Genomic DNA, 24,027 nt, shown 5'->3' with positions numbered 1-24,027 from the left:
AGGAAGGGGACCTAGCAATCTGTTTTAGCAGTCCTTCAGGTGATTCTGAGGCAAACTAAAGTTTGAGAGCCATGATGTATACCACCTGTAGAAATGTAATCCCAGCACTCTGGAAGGCTGAGGGAGGAGAATCACAAGTTCTAGGCCCGACTGGGCAACATAATGACTTATTGGGAGCCTATCTCAAAATAACAAAAAGGACTGGGACATAGCTGAAGGCAAGGGCCTTGGATTTAATTTCCAGCTCCCCAAAACCCATTTTTCTCATATACTGGCCAGAAATTAAATGTGTGCTGTAAAGTGTGCATGTAGTGTAACCAGTGTTATAATGCATTTCATCTAGTTCTGTTTAAACTAGAATTGTCTCCTGAACAGGTCCCAGGTGCTCTTAAGAGATCCTTTAAGGTCTGAGTAAGTGCTGCTCAGTCTTTTCTAAGTTCGGCTCTCAGTTTTGACCTACCTCTTTTTTATTAGCACCAAAATCAAAGCTTTATATATCTGTACCAAGATTCTTTCAAAAGATTTCATGATTTGCTTTTTTTTTTGGTACTGGGGATCGAACTCAGGACCTTGCGCTTTCGAGGCAGGCGCTGTCCCACTGAGCTAAATCCCTGGCCCCTGCTTTTTTTTTCTGGATAATTTGAAAATTTTTATTTATTGTTCTGCATAAGAAATTTGACCTCTCGTTCTTTTTAGGTTTTGTTTGTTGTTTGGAGTGTTGGGGATGAACCCATCTTTTCAGGTCTAGATGTTTTTCAGGATTTAGAAGAAAAGACCATAAAAATAAGCCTCATCTCCGAACAGTAATTGTCTTAAGCAGAACTAACTTCTTAAACTTTGCATTTAAAAGATGCTCCACAAGGTGAGGGTTTAGCTCAGTGGTTTTGCCGCCTGCCTCACAACACAAGATCCTGAGTTCTAACCCCGGTACCCCCCCAAAAAAAAACAAACCACCAAATAAAAGATGCTCCACAAGAAGTGCTCCACCTCCCGTGGTGCTGTGAGGCCACTGCTGCCTACATATCTGTTCAAAGGCATGTCATTGGTTTCATTGGTATTCTCTTTGCTTGCTTGCTTGCTTCCCTTTTTTTTGGAGACAGGGTCTTGCTCTTCTGTTCAGGCTGTCCTTGAACTCAATGTATAGCCCAGGCTGGCCTCAAACTCCCATCCATCCTCCTGCCTCAGTCTCCCTAACACTGGGATTACAGGCGTGTTCCACCGTGCTTGACCACCTTGTTTTTTATGTCTCATAAATCTGGAATTTACAAATAGAATCTATTTGTGTATTGATTTTGAGAAAATGAGTTGAGTTTGACAGTTGTATATGGCAAATTTTCAGTATCTCAAAAGCCTGAATTTTTCTTAAAAATTCTCTTTATAGACGTACAATAGCTGTGCCAGACTCTGCTTAAACCAAGAAACAGTATGTCTAGCAAGTACTGCTATGAAGACTGAAAATTGTGTGGCCAAAGTAAGTAATATTATTCACCAGTATATATCACACCACGTCATAACAGTGCAATGTCTGTAGGCATCTTCACTCAGTATTGGACTAAATTGCAGAAAAGAATACACTTAGCATTTTGTGCAGAACATATTGCATGTTGGAATTCCCATAAGTTCCTTCATGGTTTTTAAATGTCATTAAGTAAAGAGTACTAATAAAAAAGTAAAAAGGACGGTATTACAAGGTTGTGAAATATGCAAAACTCAACTATTATGTCACTGCTACGTGTAGAGTGGCTAATTTTAGAGAGAACAAGTGTGTTTAGTCATGCATATGAGCCACCTCTTTCATGTATAAATACGTGCCATGTCTGTAGCCTAATGCACAAATAATTGTAAGTACTAAAGATCTGAAGCTTTCCCAGTCAACTGACTCAGATTTTTGGTGTCTCTACTCAAGAACTGAATTAAATTCGAGTGTCAGCCATTTTGATGATCACAGGAGTAAGTGATATTCAGTATGGGCTTGATTTCTAGACCTTTACTTTACTTATCTGCAAAAATAAAACCTGTATTACCATTTAGGGATTTGTCACTGTTACAACCGAACTTTATTTTAATCTACTGTCTCATACACACAGGCCCTCAAGTTACTTACTGTTGTTATTATAACAGTAGAGACAGGGCTGGTGTCATGTGGTCTTCATCTTTGCTGCAAAATTGGAGGACAGCTATCTTTGTCTTTTCAGATTGTTATAACAAAAATATCATAAACTGAGTGTCTTACAAACAATAGAAAAGATTTTGTTTTTTTTTTTTTGAAGATAGGGCCTTGCTCTGTAAGTCAGGCTGGCTTTGAACATACAGCCTCTTGGCTCAGCCTCCCAAGTGCTGGGATTACAGCCTGGTTGGGCAATACTAATTTATTTCTTAGTTTATAGTAATATCTAGTTCTTAAAGTAATTTTATAGTTCCAGGGGCTGGGAAGTCCAAGATCAAGGTGCTGATAGATTGGTATCCAGTGAGAGTTCATTCACTCTGCTTCCAGATAGAGCTTCATACGTGATGGAAGGGACTGGGAAGGGGCTGCTTGGGACACGAACCCTCTTTATTAAGGCTCTGTCCTTAAGAATTTCAGGGGAGGACTGGGGATTTAGCTCAGTGGTTCTGGCGCCTGCCTCGCAAGTGCAAGATCCCGAGTTCGATCCCTGGTACCAAAAACAAAAACAAAAAAGAATATATAAACATACAAACTATAGTAACAGCAATATTTTGTATTATTTCCATTTCTTAAAACCTGTAGGAGTCTCTGGGCCTGCTTTATTCACTGAAAACAAAATACAAACATTGGGATAACACACATAAGAAACACTCGAATTTACTATTATAAAAGGTGGAGTCTAGCAGGGTCTTAAATTCAGATCTTAATAATTTGCTCCAGAATGTGTTTTATATTTATTTTTTCAGTCATTTAGTCAAAACTAGCTAATGCTAATTGACCATTTTAAAAATTTTTTATTTTTATTCGTACACGTTTGCATACATGCTGATTACATTCATCTTGGGAAGGTGGTGCATGTATGTAACACATCTTTCTTCTTTTTATGTTCCCTAATCCTACCCTCAGCCCTGCTGAATATACAGCATTTGTGTTGGACACATGGGTGCAATTATTTGGGCTTTCAAAAAAACAATCTTTCTCCCTTTTTGGCCATACTGCTGTCACTTTCATCACAAATGGTGACTTCTGGCTAAACAAGGCAAGATCTTACCGTGCACACCAGTGCAAGGCCAGGGTGACAATTTTAATGAGTTTTATTGAGAGGCGGCCAAGTGAGCATCTGCTCCTTTTGTTTCCCCACACTTGTAAGCCAGAGTCCCTAAGCTGCATAGTTGGGTTAGGGTTATGTTGGGGGATGTAGTAGTGTGCAGTGCGTTAGTCTTCTCCCTCCCCTCCACTCCAGCGGCATGTAGTTAGAAATCCACTGGCACTGGCGCAGTGTGTAATTGTTCCCGTGCTCTGCGGTGAGGAAGGAAGTTTGCTCATTGCTGCTCATCAGTCTGCTTCCTTCATTTGCTCCCAAATGCTGGCTCTCTTTCTCATCACAGTCTTACCTGTTTCCTTGAAGCGCTCCAATAATGGTTTCTATAATTTACTATTAGAACCCACCTAACTTCTGTTTCTTATTGGCCCACACCCTGTCTTTCAGTTTGTTGCTTTCAGATTTGGACCAAATAATCAGTTGATCAATGGCAAGTCAAAATATGTAGTCAAAAATTATTTATTGTAGCAGCTTCCCATAAGATACCAATAGCGTGGGAATAGTGAAAGTATTTTTCTTTTTTATTTACATGTGTTCATGTAATCTTGTGAGTTTTTACTGTTTCTCTTGGCCTCATTTATTACTTGACCTTTGAAAGAAATGACTTGCCATTGTTTTTGTTGGTCTGCAAGCTTGTCCCTATTTCTTATACTTCACCTTTAACCCTTAACTGAATGATTTCATTTGCTACATTGATAGGGCTGCAGTGATTTTTTTCTAGAACTTGGCACAAGTGTCTTTTGTTGATTTAGATTGATGATGATATCAACATTTTTATCCTGTGGTTAGTTCAGAGCAACAGAATTCTGATTAGAGTGATTTTTGTTTGTGTAAAGATACTTAGGGTCTAGAACCTTATTATTGAATTTTGTTTACATGACTTTCAGAGATGTCAATACTATTTTCTTAAAAAGCAGAAACTTGTATTGAACCCTTTTTGTGTGTGGTATATGATTCTCCTTTGCCAGAAGTACTAGTCGTACAGTTGCTCTCCAAAAGAGGTATCCGTGAGTCCTCTTTAGAATATAAGAAAACAGTGTAAGGTAAACTGTAGCTCTTCTAGGTTGACAGTAATCTGAATCTTTACTATGAAGAAAGAGACCTATTTCTTAGAAAGAAAAAAAACAAACAAGGAGGGGTCATTTTATCAGTATAATTTAATCCAGGTAATATTTGGAGGCAAGGAAATGTCTTTTGTTGTTTTTTTTTCTTCAAAAGACTTTCTTCTTATTCCCCTGTGGTTTATGAGATTTGTGTTTGGGACATGATGAGCTCTGTATTTATTGTAGCTTTAAATGGGCAGTCATTATTGACTATCAACTTAGTCTTTAAAATCCATAATCTTCTTGTTCCTAATTGTCAATCTTTGTGATGTTTTTATAAAGAAAGTAACTGGAAAACTGAAGAACTGAATTAATTTTTTACGTTCTCTTTTTATTGACTGAAGTACTGCTGAAATTTTAGTTTTAGGCTCTTCTGTAGTTTACCCTTATACATATTCAGATGCATAGGTAGTTAGAAGTGAGCTGTTTGAGTATATCTACCTTGATTCTTGGGCTGGATAGAAGAAGTTCTGCTTCTTTACGTGTGGAAAGCAAACCTCATCATAGGACTTGTGTCAATATTCTATTTTTTTTGTTGTTTGTTGTTACTGTTTTTTACTTGAGACTAATAATCTGCTTGAAACTGACTGAGACAGAAAAATGTGATGTTGCTTCCACTTACTCCAGATTTTGATAGAAGACTTGTTTTATTTATTTCCAAAATTATATCCGCAGGAAACAAGCTGTTTAAATTCAGATTATGCTGAAACAAAATGGTCCTGGTATGAGAAGCAACGTGCTGTTTTACGAGCGCAGAGTCCCTTTTCTCATAACTGATTGATAGTAAATATTTTCCTGAAGAATTATTGCCAACCATGAACAGTGCAACTGTTTCACTTTTTTTCTGTGCTACTTGCTGTACCAGCCATTGTCGGTAATTAAGATCTACAATTCACAATGCAGACGTTTGCACTTCCTCTGGGTCTGTGCTATTTATAAGGCATTTCAGCTGTTCGGAGTTTCTTTTGAGTTTTAAAGTACATGTTAACAGGCTTCTTTAATACACTGCTCCACAAGTAGGAGTCAGATGGTCTGCTGTTCTCACTGGCGTTGTCAGGTCACAGCCAGCTTTGTGGGGAACTCTGAGTTAACCATGTCATAGAGGCCAGTGTGCTCCAGTGAGCTCTGGAATGTAGCGTGTTGTGTATTACACTACTGCTGTTTCAGGAAAGCAGGAATGAAGTTCAGAAGTAAAATTTTTCTTTCATCTTTAAGTACTCAAATGAAGTAAATATGTTAATTGGATTACGGAGGTTTTGAGAAACACACAATTAAGTGACTGCCAAGGTGACTTTGAAGTAAAAGAAGCAAGGATCCCTCTTACAGACAAGAGTGTGTCAGATTAAGGATGTAAAAACACATTACTTCTCGGTGTGCATGGTTTTTAATAATACAGCCGAGGGGCACCAACGTGGGTCAGCAGATTGCACATTTGTTGCATAACCAGTTCAGGACCCCGAGGAAACATATGCCATGGTACGGAAAGTGCAAAACAGGGTTCTTGGTCTGCATTAAAACTGGTAACACTGCAGTGCAGAAGAGAGACTTGTTTCTTTATCTCTGTTTTGGAGGGCTGGGCAAAGGCTTAGTAGCAGAGCACTTGCCTAGCATGTCCAAATCCCTAGCACCGCCACCCCCCCCCTAAAAAATCCAGGCCAGGGCCTGGGATTTAGCTCAGTGGTTTCGCCGCCTGCTGTGCAAGCACAAGGACCCGAGTTCGATTCCCGGTACCAAAAAAACCCAAAAAACAAAATCCAGACCCTAGCCCAGCAAATTCATGAATTATGCCCTAGAATCAGAGTAACGGCTTGCACAGTCTCCATGCTCCAAGCACCCATTGTTAAACATACAAGAAAAAGAAAGGAGAAACAGAAAGCTGTCAACAAAATGTGTTGAAAACTGCCACACATGGGGCTCAGACTGGCTGTTTGAAGCCTGAAGTCCAGCTGCATCAATTGTGCCCATCGGCCGCCAGCATCTCTGGCAGCGCAGCTCTGTGCAGAGAGGCAGGACACAGGTTTCAGTGCTGACTCCTGTAGCTCTTGGATATATAGGCAGAGCTTCTAACAAAACCATTCCAAGGCAGTTGCATTTGACAAAACCGAAAACTTTCTGCAGTTCTTTTGAACTGCAGTGTTTCTGTAAACTTCTCTTTCTCAGTGAACTCTTTATGAACCCTCTTTTTCAGATAGCAGCTGAGGTTCAGCTGTTGGGAACCACTGATCTATCTGTCTGAAGCACTTCACGATGCTAGAACCCATTCACATTTCTATCCAGCCAGGGAGCTAATAAGAACGAGTTTGTCTTTGTGGACTGATCTAGATTAGTGTGAGATGAGCCCACTCACTACTTTCCTCAGTGAGAAAAGAAAGGTTAGAGGAAAAGGGGGTAAAAGAAGAAAGTTCTTCATCAAGAATTGACTGCAGCATTGCCTGCCGATGCATGTCGGATCACCCGCACAGAGAGTCATACGGCTTCTCCAGAAGTCAAACGATCAATTCGCCTCGTTTTGGCTCTGTACTTAATGCACAAACAGTGCGATCTGCGGGGCTGTAATTGCATTGTTAGGGCCAAGGAACAAGCCTGCGCCTTTTCAGCAGACAGCTGGCAGGGAGAGAGGCATGTTGTTAGGAAAGAGAGAGGCAAGGCAAATAAAATTACTGCTAACGCTCAGAGATCGGCAGGAGTCCTACTTGCCTAATCTTACCGGTGGGAGCAAGCGGCTGTTGTAATCCAATTATAGCAGCATAAGCAATTTGTTAGACACTCCGCATAATGTAACAATTTCCCAATAAACTCTGACTTGTAATAACGTCGGCAAGAGTCCGCATAAATCTGCTCGAATGGTGGGGGCTGGAGCTTTCGGCTGGGGGCTTATAATTGGCGCCATCAGCACGTTTCGCGGAGTGCAGTATGGTGCAGTCTTTTAGTGCAGGAATTTTAAGGAGAAAAGCATGGCACACGTTTCTCAGAAAAAGAAAAGTGGCCATTAACAGGGGAGCAGCAAGAAGGGCATACTTGTGCCTTCACACTACCTAGGAATCTTGATGTAGAAAGAAAACTGGAGGAAGCCATGTTTCCTTCCAGTAGTAAAGAGGAGACAAGGGAAAAGTGTGGATTAGTTAAATTCCTTTATTTAAAAGGTATTATATACTCCCTCCCCATCCCTGTAAATGCTGTTCAGGCAGCTTTTAGTTACATTTTCACAAAATGTTCTTAGCCAGGCAAGCCTAGAAATCCCAAGTCTAAATCTATTTTCTTTGAAGTGTAACATTTTCTTTACAGCTTGGAAATGTATTTTCTTTGTGCCTAGGACAACTGTTTTAATATTATCTCATTGAATGCCAAACCTTTCTGTAGAGTTCTGGTCTCTGAAAGCATCACTTAGTGAAAGGTTTTAAACCCAGCTTGTTTGCTTAGCTGGCTTTCTTGTTCTTATTTTCTATTTCTGAAATAATTGTTTCTGTGGTACTATTACTAGTCAATCTGGTTAACACTTACATTATGTAAGAATAAAATCGTATTTAGAACTCTACCTATATGATCTTTGTAGAAATAATTTTCATTCCAAAGTAATAATATTTAGTTCTGTTTTGTAATGTTGTTGTATAGGATAATTTAGAGCTACCTTTATTTATTGATTAGTGTTTGTAATTACAGAATGGGTTTCTTATTTACACAACGTCTTAGAGGTAAAAAGTGCTTGTGGACTTACTAGGCAGGATTTTGTGCTACTATGTATTAAATATTGCCTACTTTCTTATGACAGCTGGACCCTTCACTGTTGTACAATTTGTGTCAAAACTAAGCTTCTGAATAGGAACCGTAATCTTCAAAATATCCTATTGCTGTGGATATTGTCACAAATAAATATTTACTTTCACTATAAACATTTCCTTCTATTGAAGCAAATGCTGCCTTGTTTGACTAAAGCTACATCAATAAACTGCAGTGCCTCTAATAAAGCCACTCAGTGTCTGGGTTTAACTAATGGCTGATTTTCATGGCTTTGACAGTGAGCTGTGTGCGTTATTTTCTCCTGATATTGTAAAAATAATGAGAGCAAATTAGAACAATCAGTTTACACAGATAGCTCCTGATTGGAGGCGATGGGCAGTATGGCAGCAGGTAATCCATCTTCAGGCTCCTGTCACATTAACTTCAGCAGTGTGAAAAGATCAGGTGGGGTAAGCAGGGATCCTGCCCAATCAGAACACTGAAATTAATGAGAAGAGCATTGTTCTGTGATCAACCTTTTAATTAGCAAGACTGGGAACAGAGGGCGCGATGAAGGCAGCAGCACAGCTGCACAGTACCAGGCACAGTTTCTGAAAAGGGACAGAAAAAACCCTGCAGGTTTTACATTGCCCTTTTCTTGCTGGGTATAGGCATTGTGTTTCCCTTCTAGAACTGACTTACAGACTTTAAGAAAATACTGCCGCCTTTACAAAAAAAATGTCACAAATATGGTTGATATATTAATAATCTATGGACCATAATTCTATCAGGGGTCATTTAGGATTTTGATTACTAGTGCTTTCTTTGGTAGGTGCTGTGGGTTTTATTTTTACACTTTGATTCTTTTAAAAATCAGGTAACTGTAGGAATTAAATTTTATTAAGTTCTGCCTTGTCAGCTTCCCCCTACCTTATCCCTCTAATGTAGAGTTTTTCTTGCAAGTAATATGAGGGCTTTCTGATTTGGAGCTCTTCTGTCACTTTGAATTATTTAAAAGAGGAGCAAAGACCAAGCAGTAAGCTATGGTGTATTTAAATTGAGTTCCTTTCTTGATTCTGTTTATTAGAAAATTTGCTGTTTTTAAAATATTTCCTATGCCATTGACTTCTCAGTGTTGGGGTTGTGTTATTTCAGTTTATATAGTTGAGACTTGAATATCAAGTATAGTATTTATAGGAGGAAAAGGAAAAAAATCTGAGTCTAAGGCTGATTCATCCATATACAGCTGGTTATACCAAATATCATCCTTATAGTATTAGAAAAAATAGTACAAGGCTATAAAAGACTAATGAGCTAAGTTTTTGTTTGTTTGTTGTTTTTTTTGGTACCGGGGATTGAACTTGGGTCCTTGAGATTGCGCAGCAGGCGGCGAAACCACTGAGCTAAATCCCTGGCCTAATGAGCTAAGTTTTTCAGATCAAATCAGTCCATGTGTTCTGGACCTTTTCTCACTTTAACTTCAGAAAGTGTATGCTATCAGGTTTGCAATGTTTTAGTCTTTATACTTCTAAGTATAGTGGCATTTTGTTTTGTTTTTGAGACAGGGTCTTGCTGTGTAGTTCAGACTGGTCTGGAACTCACTATGTAGCCCAGGATGGCCTTGAACTTGTGACAATCTTCCTGTCTCAGCCTCCCAAGTGCTGGGATTACAGGCATGCTCTACCATACCCGGCTAGTGGCTTAATGTTAAAGTAAGTAATAATAATGCAGGCCACGTAAATAAAGGTAGTTTCCAAAGATGTAAAAAATAATTTTTCTTAACATTAGCAGTTAATTGACCATCATTTACTTAAGGTATTAATATGTAAAAGCTGGTTTCAGGTATTCTGAGTACAGAATTAGTAGGAAAGAGCCTAAAATACAGTGTGAAATATTTAGGTTAGGTAGAAGGCAGACTTTTCTCATAGTTAATAGGACTTGTTTTCATCATACTTACAATTGATGAAGATTAGGTATGGCATAATCTGTATAGCTCTCTTAGCTGTGCAGCTCTGAGATACTGCACCTGTAGAAACTTAAGCCCCTAATATTGTGCCCTCCATCTAAAACTCAGCACAAAAGCCACCTCACTTCCCCCAGAATTGTCACCCACCTCCCCTCAGAAAACTTCACTTTGGGATTCTGTCAGAGAAGGTTTTTTTTAAATTAACCAATAGGGGCCCTTTCCTGAAAATATTTATTTAAATTTATATGAATGAGTATCTTAGCGTCAGTGACATGATCCCAAATAATGTATAGGACTCCCTCCTGCACATTTCAATATACTGGTGCTGTTAGGCATATTAATAGTTAAAGACTACTTTTTATAATGTACAGGGTACTTTTTTTTCTTTAATCTAGAAGAGATTTTTATTCCTAAAGCGGATAGATAGGGTTTTTGTGGCTGTCCATGGGTGTAAGCACCCCCCCTCTCCTGGTCTGACAGTTTCAGAGGCCTGGGGTCATAAAGCTGCCCACAAGTAAACACGCTCTGAGTCAGGGTGTGTCACTGCAGAGCTCATGAGGCCTGAGACCACCTTTTGAACCTTTTAGTGCCCATGAGCTCAGGGTCCGTACATGTAACATTTTACACGAAGCTCAGTTACCATGTCATGACTTCCGCTTGTAAGGCAAATAAGCTGTGAATTTAAATGGCTCTGTACCAAGTTTCTACAAAAATAAAATTGTGATTTTCTGCTTTCTTAGAGTCTAGAGTCTCATCTGACTAGTGACCCTGCCAATAGTTGTTCTTGTTAACAGGGTTTGTTTTCCCCCAGAAAGTTTTGCTTTTTAAGGTCAGGTTAAAGTAGCCCATTTTTGAGGTGTCTTTTTTTTGTTTGCTTATTGTTTTATCTTAGTAATCTCAACTTAATGACCAAGAAAGTCCTTTTTAATTTCCTAGTAGAGCTAAGTTACCAAGTCATTTTAAGTAGTCTTAATACCAGGCCGGGGATTTAGCTCAGTGGTTTCTCTGCCTGCTGCGCAAGCGCAAGGACCCGAGTTTGATCCCCGGTACCAAAAAAATAAAAATAAATAAATAAATAAAATTTTCTTTTTTTTCTTTTGGTACTGGGGATCGAACTCTGGACCTTGCTCTTGTGAGGCAGGTGGCGGCACCACTGAGCTGAATCCTCGGCCCAAATAAAGTATTCTTAATACCAAAGTAAATCATTAGATCGAGGAATTTTCACTGGCCCTTTGGAGCTCAACCAGGATACCCTTATTTAAAGTTCCTATGTGTGAACCAGTTGAATCCGTGAGGCTGTTATAATCCTACATTTTCTTCTTTCTTCTCTCCCCCCCAATTTAAATTTTGGGATATGTTCCTATATAAGTTATCATTTTCTTTCTCATGTACCTTCAGGATGGGAAGATGTTTACCTCTTTTATTTTCAGTGTTCTGCTACTCAAAAATTTGAGGAGAGACTATGGTAATACTGAGCCTGTGTTACTCACAGTACTGCTGGCTGTGTGTGGTGTGCTTCAGCCCTCACATGAACCTAGGAGATGGACATTATCTCTTTCTTACAAGTGCAGAAGAAACAACTCCCAGTTTTGTTTTGTTTTTTCTGTACTGGGAATCAAACTCAGGACCTCATGCATGCTAGGCAAGCACTGTGCCACTGAGCTGTATCCCTGGCCCAAGTCTTCACGTCTTTAAATTGTAGAGTTCGGTTTTGAATTCGGATTTCTGACTTCAGAGTCTCAGCTACCAGATCTCCTTGCAGCAGTATTGGGAGGCCCCACTTGTCTCTTCTCGTGTCCCCTTGGCCCCTGCTCTGTAGCATCTCTGGCTTTACTCCATCTGATGCCTGTACTAAGTATCAGAATTTAGTTGGACCTGGAAGTCTCTGTCTCAGAGAGGAGGCTTTGGACAGGGATGATCAGTTAAAAGAAATAGGTTTATGGAAAGCAAAAGAAAAGAAAAAAGCAAACAAACATAAATATTACTGTTTTGCATATTTCTCCCCTTCCCTGAGTATCCTCTAATGGAAAGAATAGAAACTTTGGACAGTTAAGGGTGACAGAAATTTCCTGACAGACTTATGAAAGTATGTAAGAAATACTTACGCGGAGCTCTAAGACTATGACAAACAGAAATGTTAAAATATTTCTAAAAGAATGAACATGAATTTAGATATGTTTTATATCTCAAACATCACTTCTCTAACTTAATCCAGATTTTCTAGGAATATCTAAGCATAAAAATTTAATTATATAGGTTCTTTTTAAACCTTGGAGCAAGCCAAAAGGGAAATAGAGAAAACCACATTTAAAAAGAAATGGTTCCTACAGTGTTAACTATGGAGTCTGTAGCGTGACTCTGTAATGGAATATCGTGGCAGGGGGTATAATACTGTAAATAAGATGAATATGCCACTTGTGGATTAATGGGGAACCTAAAGAGTGGCTTTATTTACATCTGTGTGTGAGGTTCATTTTCAATTTGTGTATTTTCTCTTATGATTGCAGTACTTATAAAACCTGCTAATTAAGGAACTTTTAAAAAAAAACAACCAATTTTTTTTTTTGGTCCCGGGGATCGAACTCAGGTCCTTGCGCTTGTGCAGCAGGCGGCAAAACCACTGAGCTAAATCCCTGGCCCCTACATTTATTTTTTGAAGGATTAATAGGCTGTTGTTTTATACTAGTGGTAGCCAACCTATGGCACACATGTTTTTGTGTTTTTCTTTTTTTTAAAAAAAATAAGATGTTAATGTAGCTGGGCATAGTGGTGCATGCCTGTAATCCTAGCACTAGGGAGGCTGAGACAGGAGGATTGCCACAAGTTCTAGGCTACCCTAGGCTACATAGTGAGTTTAAGCCCAGCCTGAACTACATAGCAAGATCTTGTCTCAAAAAAAGAGATGTTAATGTAGAATTGTTTTTTCTAAACTAAAACCTCAGTATTGAGGGTTTTTTTTTTTTGGTACCAGGGATCAAACTCGGGTCCTTGCGCTTACACAGCAGGCTGCGAAACCACTGAGCTAAATCCCTGGCCCTCAGTATTGAGGTTTAATTGCAGCGTTGGCACTTTGCGATAAAAAAGTAGATTTTGGGGCCGGGGATTTAGCTCAGTGGTTTCGCTGCCTGCTGCGCAAGTGCAAGGACCCGAGTTCGATCCCTGGTACCAAAAAAAAAGTAGATTTTGGATTGCAGTCTGGCACTCAATCTCTAAAAGGTTCGCTGTCACTGTTTCAGACTATAGATTGGAGGACTCTTCACTTTTCTTTGGCTAAAACTTAGGAAGAGGTGATTTCTGAAATTAAGTACATGAAATGTAGCTATTTTTTTATATTTTGTTCTGAAAGATAAAGTAAGTATAGATATCACATGTGTCCAGATTACAATGGATCCCATTTGCATTGGTGGTTTTCTGGACGTGGTATATGTTCAAAGGGTATTGAGTAAACTGGAATATGTTCAGCCTAGGACACTGGAATACAGTGTCTCAACATTCTAGCATGATACTACGCAGTGAAGGTGAGTACTATGTGAGAATTTTTGAGTCAACTGTTTAGGTTGTTGTTGATTACAAATTAATACTATTATTTAGCGTGCTTGAACTTCAAAAGGTTGAGATTCAGATTATAGTTACACCCTGCCTTCCCTCAAATGGAAATGTATAATATATACAAAAGTAAATGGTCTCATTGTAGAGTTCCTGTAGTATTTTCACTCCCACAGAATAGATTTTCAAATTATATTTGTTGAATCTGGCTGACTTTAAAAGAAATTGTGAAATGGTTGTGGTGATTGTTCTTGTACTTGTTGAGATGAGGTCTTCCTATGTTGCCCCGGCTGGCCTCAGATTTTTATTGTGTGGGCTCCACCTCTCTTGAATAGCCAGGATTACAGAGATGTGCCCCTTGCCCAGCTGTGACATTTCTTTTTTATTTTTTTCTTTTTGGTATGGGGGATGGAACTCAGGATCTTGCACTTGTGAGGCAGGGGCAGTGCCACTGAGCTCCGGGCCCTGAAATATGTTTTTTAAAGTACTAAAATTCAGAGATTAGCTGGGCTTGGTGGCACATGCCTATAATCCCAGCACTTGGGAAGCTGAGGCAGGAGGATCACCTTGAGTTCAAGGCCAGCCTGGGCTACACAGTGAGACCCTATCTCCAAACATAAAGTAATCAAATCAAATCAAATCCAGAGAAAGGCCAGGGATTTAGCTTGGTGGTTCCAGCGTCTGCCTCAAAAATGCAAGGTCCCGAGTTCGATCTCTGGTAACAACAACAAATCCAGAGATAATGTCTTGAAATTTGGTAACCTTTTTGTACCATTATTTATTGAACATTTGTAATGTGTCAGACACAGAGCTAAAGGTTTTATATACATTCGCACTTCATATAACCCCATTTTACATGTGAATAGAATAGAACTCAGGTGAAGCAATTTGCCAAAGTCAAGTAGTGAGGTGCAGAACTGGAACATGATCCCAGACAGTCTGGCCCTTGCCCCTGTGCTTCCAGCCAGTTTGTGAATTCTAGTACATAGAAATTAGGGTAGATATAGCAAATGAGGTTGTCTAAAAGGTTCTCTGGTGCCTATTAAGTGTTTTCTTTTTAATGTTGATAATTTAGTAACAACTAGACAGGATTTGGAAATCACAGAAGTATGTAAATTGGTTATAAAAACACCATACAACTGGGAGTGGTGGTGCGTGCCTGTAATCTTAGCACTTGGGAGGCTGAGGCAGGAGAATGGCTGCGAATTGGAGGCCAGCCTGGGCTGCCTAGTGAGACCCCGTCTCAAAAAAAAGAACAAAACGCCATATAGTAACACATTTTAGGTTTGTTTCTTGTCTTTTGTACACATAGTACTGACCTTTTCACCATTCCATGTGAGATGATAAAAATTAAAAATACCTCAATTAGCAGCCACAAAAAAGAACAACTGTTAATTGAACCTTGTGATCTCTTCTTGCTGTCTGTTAGGCTTTTCTTTTTCAGCTTTGATTGTGTGTAATAAAACTGTTGCTTAATTAATGCCAGAGTTCTGAAACCTTGGATACCACAGAAGAGAGAAGAATGGAGAAACCAAGAGGCAGCACCCAACCACTTCCCTGTTGTGTTAATTTAGACCCGTCATTCTTGTTCTAGGTCAAGATCTGCCTCTCCCAGCAGACTCTGTGTGCACTGAAAGAGAAGCTGTAGGGAATTCTGTCTTAGGAAAAGTGCAGTTCATGATTGAGGCTCTCAGGAGGTTAATGAATAACTGTTTGCTGACAGTGTTTCACCCCTAGTCTGGGCAGCTCTTGGAACGAGAGCCATGTTAATGTAACCAGAAGATACGAATCAAAAGCAGACTGAGGCAGGAAACTGGCATCTTGGCTTTGTGATGTCTGTAGAAAGCATCCAGGACTAGTGTTCATGGTATACTTTTTCTGGCAGAGGTTGCTTGTCCATAACCAGAGTACAAGAAAAGTCATATTGACTGGTATTCATCTTTATTTCTCATGCTTGAAAAATGAAATGGTTAAAAAATTTCCCTTGGAAATTGTTAAAGCTCCCTTTTGAAGAGATTTATATGTTTTGAATAGGAAATGTTTGCTTCATATTATAACAAAAAGTATTTTTTAATCTTGAAAGTGCAAAAAATTGAATAAAACCAAATAGTCTTATCTAAATGAATTTACTTTTAGGTGACTCTTTTCTTTCAGTCTTCCTCCTTGATTCAAGGAATGTACTGGATGGTTTTATACGTATATTAATTTAACAAGGGTGTTAATACAAACAGTGGGTTTTTTTGTTTATTTGTTTTTAAGAGTAGGGGAAAGATTTGAAATCCAACAATGAAGAATAAAGCCCCTTTTATATCTGGCTGCATTTCCAGAATGGTTGTGTGTATTACAATCACTGAACTCTTATACCTGCTCAGATTCTGTGTTGATTGCGTATGACTTACAGCACCCAATCCAGATGACCACCTTTTGTGGAACCCAGATGTAAGCAGACGTCGGGTGGAAGCACTGATGCCATCATGTTCTCCAGTGGTTGAGGTGCCAGGTGAAGAAAGGGGTTTACAGACATGGGAGAAGAATCCAGGCTTTGGGTTGTGTAGGTCTCTGTTGTCCAGGGGGTTATTTAATGCTGATAAATACCTGGTTTAAAATGGATTAGAAGTCGGTTAAGTGTTTACTGCCAACCTGCCTATTCTCTTCCATCAAAGAGCAAGGTTCTAACACTGACATACTTTGCTCCTCTACAGCACTATAGGTATAGTGGTTATGCAGCCATGAAGAAGAAAACAGATGAGATTGGAAAGATTTTTTCAGTAGGAAGTGGTTTTAGTAGCATGTTTCTTTGTTGGTGGAACATAATGTTGCCACAAATCATGAATAAATATTCGGAATTCTCTAATATTATAGCAGTTATAACCATTTTTAAGCCTCCTTTCTTAGTAGATATTTCTCTCCTCGCCTTCTGTACTGTGAACTTTACAAAACTGGCATAGGCAGCCTATTAATTATTCATATCATAGCAACAATTAAAGCAAATTAAAAATAAAAATCGCCATATTGCATTGAACGGTGGGCAGCACCAAACTGTGTCAGCTCTGTGAGGGCCTCTGATGCTCCCGTCCTTAAAAGTGCTAGAGGGAGCTCTAACCTTGTTCAGAGCAGTAGCATGCGGGAACAGCTGTCTGTATGTGGCCGTGGCTCCGGCTCATTCCTGGCTAAAATTTAAATCTGTCATCGGAAGCCCGTTTCCTTTATGTCAGAAAATAAGGGTTAGGGTGGTCTCTGTAACCAAGCAGTGTTTCATTCAGCTTTCTTTGTGTGAATGTGTTCATCTCTTCCTCATATCAGTGGTCAGGAGACCCTGAATTTGACTCAGTGAATTTTTGCTAAGTGAACACTTCTGCATAAATCATCCACCAGATTAAAAGGAGAGAGAAGAAGAAAGCATCAACAGAGCCACCCCCTGCCATCTTTAAATCCCTAACCTTCTGAGTGACCCCGACCCTCACTTCTAACGGCATCAGTCAGTTTTGCCTGTTTTTAAGCTTATGTGTATGGCACATGGGACCATTGCAGTGCAGTCCTTTTCTGTCTGACTTTATGGGGGTGATGTTTTTGAGTATCATTTGTGTTGTTGCACAGAGTTGTAATTTATTTGCTTTTGTTGATATACGGTATTTCATTCTATCTATTACATACCCTCACAGGTTATTCATTCATTTTAACACAGAGGAACATTTGAGGGTTGTTTACCTTCGGATCACTACAAAAAATCCTTGCATGTGTCTTTTTATGAATATATATAGTGAATGTATTCCACTGAGAGTGTAGCTACGACAGGAACTTGAATATCCAAACTCCTGCCAACAAATACTCTGTAGAAAATGAGAGCGCTGTAGTTCGTTTTCTCTACTAAATACATTTGGGATTGTCTGGCTGTTTCATTGTAGCATTCTTGTGGTATGTAGCCATATCTCATGTTGTGGGTTGTTTTTAATTAGGGTTTTTAAAAACCATGTAACAAAAAGTTTACAACTTTACAGTTTCACAGTGAACAGTTCAGTAGCTTTAAGTTTATCCATAGTGGGCCAGGTGTGGCGCACGCCTGTGATCCCAGCACTTGGGAGGCTGAAGCAGGAAGATTGCTGTGAGTTTGAGACCAGCCTGGGCTACACAGTGAGTTCAAGGCCAGCCTTAACTGCATAGTAAGATCCTGTCTCAAAAAAAACCAATTTTTTTTTTTTAAGTTTAGCCATAGTGTGGTCACATTGTGTTTGTAATTTAAGTTTTTCTGAACACTTAAAATTGGACTTTTTTTTAATGTTTATTGTCCTCTTGAATGTAAAGTGCCAGTTCAAGTTGTTCACCCATTTTCCTATTGTGTTTTCAGTCTTTTTCTGAAGGATCTGTGAGAGTTCTTTATAAATTTTTTTTTTTTTTTTTTTTTTTTTTTTTTTGGTACCGGGGATCGAACTCGGGTCCTTGCGCCTGCACAGCAGGTGACGAAACCACTGAGCTAAATCCCTGGCCCTATAAATTCTGGATACAAGTTCTTTCTGTGATAAATGCTTTACAAATATATTCTCCTACTCTGTCCTTTTCACTTTTTAAATAATGTCTACTGATGAACAGAGGTTCTCATTTTAATGTAGTCTAATTTATTGATCTTTGCTTTATATAGTTGATACTTTACACTTTGCTTCAGAAGTTTGTGCCTTCTCCCCTGGCCATGAAGATACTGTTTATTTTTCTAAAGTTTTTATTGTTTTTCATATTTAGACCTATGGGCCATTTGATTTTTTTATATGGTGTAAGGTAGGAGTGAGGATTCTCTCTCTCTTTTTTTTCTATGTGCTGTCCAATTGACCAAGCACCATTTATTGAAATGTATACCTCCCACTGTAAAAGATTGCTTCCTTTATCATAAATTATGTCACCATATTATATGTATGGTCTTTATAAAAACTTTACTACTTTGGTAGTAAGTCCTCTACCTTGCTGTTATTCTTCAAGATTACCTGGATTGTTCTTAGCCATTTGCATTTCCATAAACAGATGTATGGTGATTTATGGAAGAAGAGAGAAACTTGTACACACACACATACAGTTCTCTAGTAGTTTCTTCTAATTTTCCCCCCAAAGGCTTTTAGCCTGCCTCTTCTCAATCTAAAGCACAAATTTTCTTTCTTCTAAGTTCTATCCACAATCCTCTCAGCTAATGGTAACCATACAAGTCAGTGTATTTAAAAAGCATTCCAGGGCTGGGGATTTAGCTCAGTGGTTCCGGCGCCTGCCTCGCAAGCGCAAGGTCCCGAGTTCAATCCCCGGTACCATAAAACCCCAAACAGACAAACAAAAAAGTATTCCAATTCTTAATACTCTTTCCTAGTGAATATGGAATAGAGTTTCAGTTAAAATTACAGTTTTCAAGTTTGGGGGACATGTCCTAATACAGCTTCCATTGTTGACGATGTTTCTTGGTACAAGAAAACAGCGACACCTACCATTCCTAGCCAAGTATATGCTCAGCCCTGTTCTCAGCACTTTTTTTTTTTTTTTTTTTGGTACCAGGGATCGAACTCGGGTCCTTGCACTTGTGCAGCAGGTGGCAAAACCCCTGAGCTAAATCCCCAGCCCCTCAGCACTTTTTATATATACTCTGTTATTTCTTATAACAATCCTAGGGAAATAAGTGGTATTAAGTCTCCTGTGGAGGTGGAAAAAAGGTGAGGCTTAAAGAGGGTAGCTAGCTTTCTCAGGCCACAAAGTTTGTACAGTATATGGTAGAGTCAGGGCTTGATTCTGGGCTTGTTTAACATTATGTAGTGCTGCGTACTTTTAAATAAATTCATTTGCTTCTTCCATCAAAGTCGTACTCTGGCTCCTTGGTGTTATTCCTAAGCCTGGGCTCCAAATCATGTTGATGCTTTGTCCTTCCCCAGCCGGCATTCTCACTGCTGCTGTCCTGCTTTATGTCCATTCTGATGCCAGCCCACTCTCCAGCTTCTCTTTGCACTTAAACAGTGTAGCCTCACTAGATTGCTCACTGTTAAAAAATTGCTATTCCCGGGGTAGGGGTGACAGGAGGGGAAGGGGAGAGATCAGAGTTCCAGGCTGGAATCTGGAAAGAATCCGTATATAGATTGTGTTTAAAACTCTAGGAAGAGATGTAGATAGAGACTAGGCTGGAGCTCATCAGTGGCTTGGGAAGGAAGAGTCACTGAGATCAAAGGAGAGAAGGGTGTGTTTCCAGAAGAAGCACATACAACTCTGTACAGTGCACAGTACTCAATAGTGTGATAAATGACTGTGTTACTGTTTTAGGTTCTTATCATAACATGCTGTGCTTTTCATCCTTTAGAGCATAATCCTACTTATATAAAAGAGTTTACTGTAAAACAGTGTGCTGCTATGCCAGTGGTAGCCTCATGTATCTCATGTTTAACTGCATATTTAGATAATATCAAGGGGCCATCACAGATGATTGACATATACCTTTTCAGTTTGTGCTTAGAAGTTGGCACTCTGTGTGGTACTTTGCGATACACATGGATGAAATTGCCTAATAACGTATTTCTCAGATTATATTTCCATCATGTGTCATATGACTGTATTGAAATTTAAATTTAAAAAAATTTGGCCTATGTGGAGTCTACTAGCTAATTGAGAACTTTTTTTTCCAGACCACTATTTGTTCAGTATTAGTTTTGAAAATCTTTCTAAAACAAATCATATCCTCTGATGTCTTGTTAATGCTTGAGATGTTTTTTTAAATTATATGGAAAAGGGTCGGAGATTTAGCTCAGTGGTTTCGCCGCCTGCTGTGCAAGCACAAAGACCTGAGTTCGATCCCCGGTACCAAAAATAAATAAATAAATAAATAAATAAATAAATAAATAAAATGGAAAAATGTTTAAGTACTTTTCAGTTTTCCTTTGGTTGAGTTCTGCTATATTTGAATATTATTATAGTTTTTTTCTCCTTGCATTGTTTTTCTTTGAATAATTTTAATTTTGTATATGTGTGTGTTTGATAATAAAGTTATACATTTAAAAGACATTACTATTCCCATGGACGTTAATGCTACAAAATCTGCTTGTAATGGCCAATGAAACTTAATTCTTTCAGATGGAAATTGGGTCTCAGTGCTTGTCCGTATCCTTTTATTTATTAGAGTAGCTAAAATGCCACCTTGACCTTGAGGGCACTTGATAGCCTTTGGACTCTAAATGAAAAATGTTTTTTCAGGACAGAGACTGTGGGCTATAATGCTGAAAATGAAACTGACAGAAAATAGCAGCCATTCTGATCATGACAACTGTAATCTTTTGGTGTTTGTTTGTTAGTTTGTTGGAACAAACTTGGGACCTTGTGCTTGCGAAGCAGGTGGTGGAACCACTGAGCTAAATCCCTGGCCCTTGACTGCTGTAATCTTTTTTTTCTTTTTTCATTTTTTGCTTAAATTCTTTTATTGGTACATTTTAGGTACACAATACGTTTACATTTGTCATTGGGTGCTTGTACCTGTACATGATGGATCTTGGTTCTTAATTTTTTTTTTTTTTTTTGGTACCGGGAATTGAACTTGGGTCCCTGCGCTTGCTTAGCAGGTGGCAAAACCACTGGGCTAAATCCCTGGCTCTTGGTTCTTATTTTCTCCCCATTACCTGTGCACCCTTCACCCCTCCACCCTTCCCTATTTGCATAGATTTCATTTCCTTTTTTTTTTTTTCTTTTCTCATAATTTTTCCATTCTTTCCTTTCCCCATTTCCTCCCACCACCCCTACCCCTTTTGGACCTTTTCCTATTTCAAAGTATCAATTATTAGTTATTAATATTTTTAATCCTTATTTACACTCTCAGTTTCTCACACTAGAAGAACTATTCAGTATTCACACATGTGTGTCTTATTTATTTCACTTAAGAGTATGACCTCAATATGCATCCATTTAGCTATAAATGTCTCTAGTTTCTTATTCTTTATGGCTGAGTAGTACTCAATTTTATACAAAAACCACATCTTCTTTATCCAGTTTCCAGTTGATGGGCACTTGGGCTGTTTCCAAGCTTTAGCTATTACAGACTGTGCTGCAATAAACATGGGTACACATATATCACTGTGGTATGGTTCTTTGGCCACTGTAATCTTGATAGCAAAGTATTGGGAGGTTCCAGGAGGTTTTTCATATCTATTAATAGATATCTATATATATTAGGGCCTGGCTGGGGATTTAGCTCAGTGGTTCCACCATCTGCCTCGCAAGCTGAAGGACCCGAGTTCGATCCCCAGTACAAAAAAAAAAAAAAAAGGAAATATATATATATATATTAGGGCCAAATCAAAGTAGTAGGGCTACATAATTTTTTTGCCTCCATGTGAAGGAGATTTTTGTTTGCTTGTGTGTTGTTTTTTGAGACAGAGTCTTGCTACGTAGTTGGGGCTGGCCTTGATCCCACTGTGGAGCTCAAGCTGGCCTGAAACTCAGTCTTCATGCTTCAGCTCTAGGTGTGCACGATTATGCCCAGCTAAAGGAAATTTTTAATAATGAAGCACATTTGTTTACTAACAGTTTTCTAAAAAACGGAGGTGGTTTCTTTCTTTCTTTTCTTTTTCATTGCTTTCTGGCAGTACTAGAGATTGACCCAAGGCCTTGTGCATCTTGTACATACTAGGCATGTACTCTGTTCCTGAGCTATATCCCCACCCCTTTTTATTTTCTATTGTTTTGTAAATTTTGATACAGGGTACAGGGTATTGCTAAGTTGCCCAGACCAGCCTCAGACTTGCAGTCCTCCTGCCTCAGCCCCCCAAATAGCTGGGATTATATGTATATGTCATCATGCTCACTTCTATCCATCTTTTCTTCTTTGCAGTGTTAGGCATCAAACCCAGGGCCCTCAGCCCCAGAAACCTTTTCTTAAATACTAGTAACCATTGGGAGGGATAGATGGGGAGACAATCAAGAATATAAATATGAACAAAATGAGGCTACTGAAACAGAAAATCACAAGGACATATAGTATTAGATCTAGTGTCATCCATGATGAAGGTTAAAACTTAAAAGTTTTACATTACTAATTTTAGGATATATTAGGCCTGTAGAAAAGTCAGAAAATAATAGTGATACACGTGCACATATCTTTCAGAACAGTTCTTTGGATTTAAAATGTTGTTTCAGAAGAGTTTATGTGTTGCTTAGTAATATTATCAAAAATTTTTTTTAATTTAAGAGTATATGCTTAAGCTCTAATATGTTTGTTTTCTGTAAGAAAAAAATACATCTACTTTACAATTTATTCGCCCTATTTTACGTTAACATGGAACCTGCATTATAGATTCAGAAGTTTAAGACCCAGATGTAGCCTCAGATGGCCCTGTCCACCCACCCGTCTTCCAGATGAGGCTGGTGCCACAGACTTCCCCAGTCACACAGCTGTCAGTGGGAAACGTGGCTCATCTCTTCTGTGTCCTAATGCTTCACTTGCTGTAGGGCTGCCGGAAACCGTGTATGTCACCCACAAGAAAAATGTTTCATGAAAGAGTTGTTTCCAAAGCATGTATTCCTCAAACGAAATAAAAATAGAGTGACTTCAAAAAGTTGGACACACAGAAAATTTTCTTGGGAAAAAATTGATATCCTTGAGTTTCATTCTTACAGTATTTGACATGAGCTTAAGCCAAACCCAAGTGAAGAAAAAGATTGACTAGTAAAGCAGAAAATGTCTTCATAAAAATTATTTCAAGCTTTAAAAAAACCAAATTCTTGCCTCTATGTTCATTAGGGAGATTGGCCTGTAGTTCTCTTTTTTGGTTGGGTCTTTCCCTGGTTTTGGAATCAAAGTAACACTTTCTTCCAGGAATGAATTTGGAAGTGTTGCTTCCCTTTCAATTCCATTGAAAAGTTTAAAAGAGTAGTGGCGATAGTTCTTCTCTAAATGTCTTGTAGAATTCAGCAGTGAAGCCATCAGGACCCAGGCTTTTCTTTGTTGGTAAATTTTTAATTACATTTTCATTTTCACTGATTGTAATTGGGGTGTTTAGAATTTTTATATCTTCTTTGTTCAGCTTTGGTAATTCATATGTATCTGGAAATCTGTCCATTTCTTCTGTGTTTTCCATTTTATTAGAGTACAGGTTCTCGAAGTAGTTATTGATGATCCTCTGGATTTCTGCTGGATCTGTTGTGACTTCACCTTTTTCGTTCCTAGCTGCATGATTTGAGCCTTTTCTTTCCTTTTTTTTTTTTTTTTTGATAAGGCTGGCTAAGGGTTTATCGATTTCATTTATTCTTTCAAAATACCAACTCTTCGATTCATTGATTTTTTTGTATTGTTCTCTTAGTCTCCATTGCATTGATTTCTGCTCTGGTCTTTATAATTTCCTCCTTTGTACGAGCTTTGGGTTTGTCTTCCTCTTCTTTTTCTAGGATCTTAAGATTCAGCATTAGGTTGTTTGAGCTCGCTCTGTTT

At 38.8% G+C, this 24,027-nt stretch overlaps 1 protein-coding gene across 19 annotated transcripts in view; it reads left to right on the top strand.

The window, feature by feature from the left end:
* Btrc (beta-transducin repeat containing E3 ubiquitin protein ligase) overlaps positions 1–24,027 on the top strand; it is a 187,148-nt gene that overhangs the window by 114,373 nt on the left and 48,748 nt on the right. For 16 of the 19 annotated variants that reach the window (XM_087185807.1, XM_087185804.1, XM_087185799.1 and 13 more), the window contains one exon: positions 1,382–1,471. The exons of the other annotated variants lie outside the window; for them this stretch is intronic. In XM_087185807.1, coding sequence (XP_087041933.1) covers positions 1,382–1,471 — 90 coding nt within the window. The remainder of the gene's footprint in view (positions 1–1,381; positions 1,472–24,027) is intronic. 19 annotated transcript variants of the gene reach the window in all.

This window comes from Heterocephalus glaber, unplaced genomic scaffold, assembly GCF_053883595.1.
Source record: "Heterocephalus glaber isolate CG9 unplaced genomic scaffold, H.glaber_assembly_v1.0 deba00001498, whole genome shotgun sequence".
Taxonomy (NCBI): Eukaryota; Metazoa; Chordata; class Mammalia; order Rodentia; family Bathyergidae; genus Heterocephalus; species Heterocephalus glaber.
The sequence above is the reverse complement of the archived record's forward strand: the minus strand, read 5'-3'. Positions and strand labels throughout refer to the sequence as shown.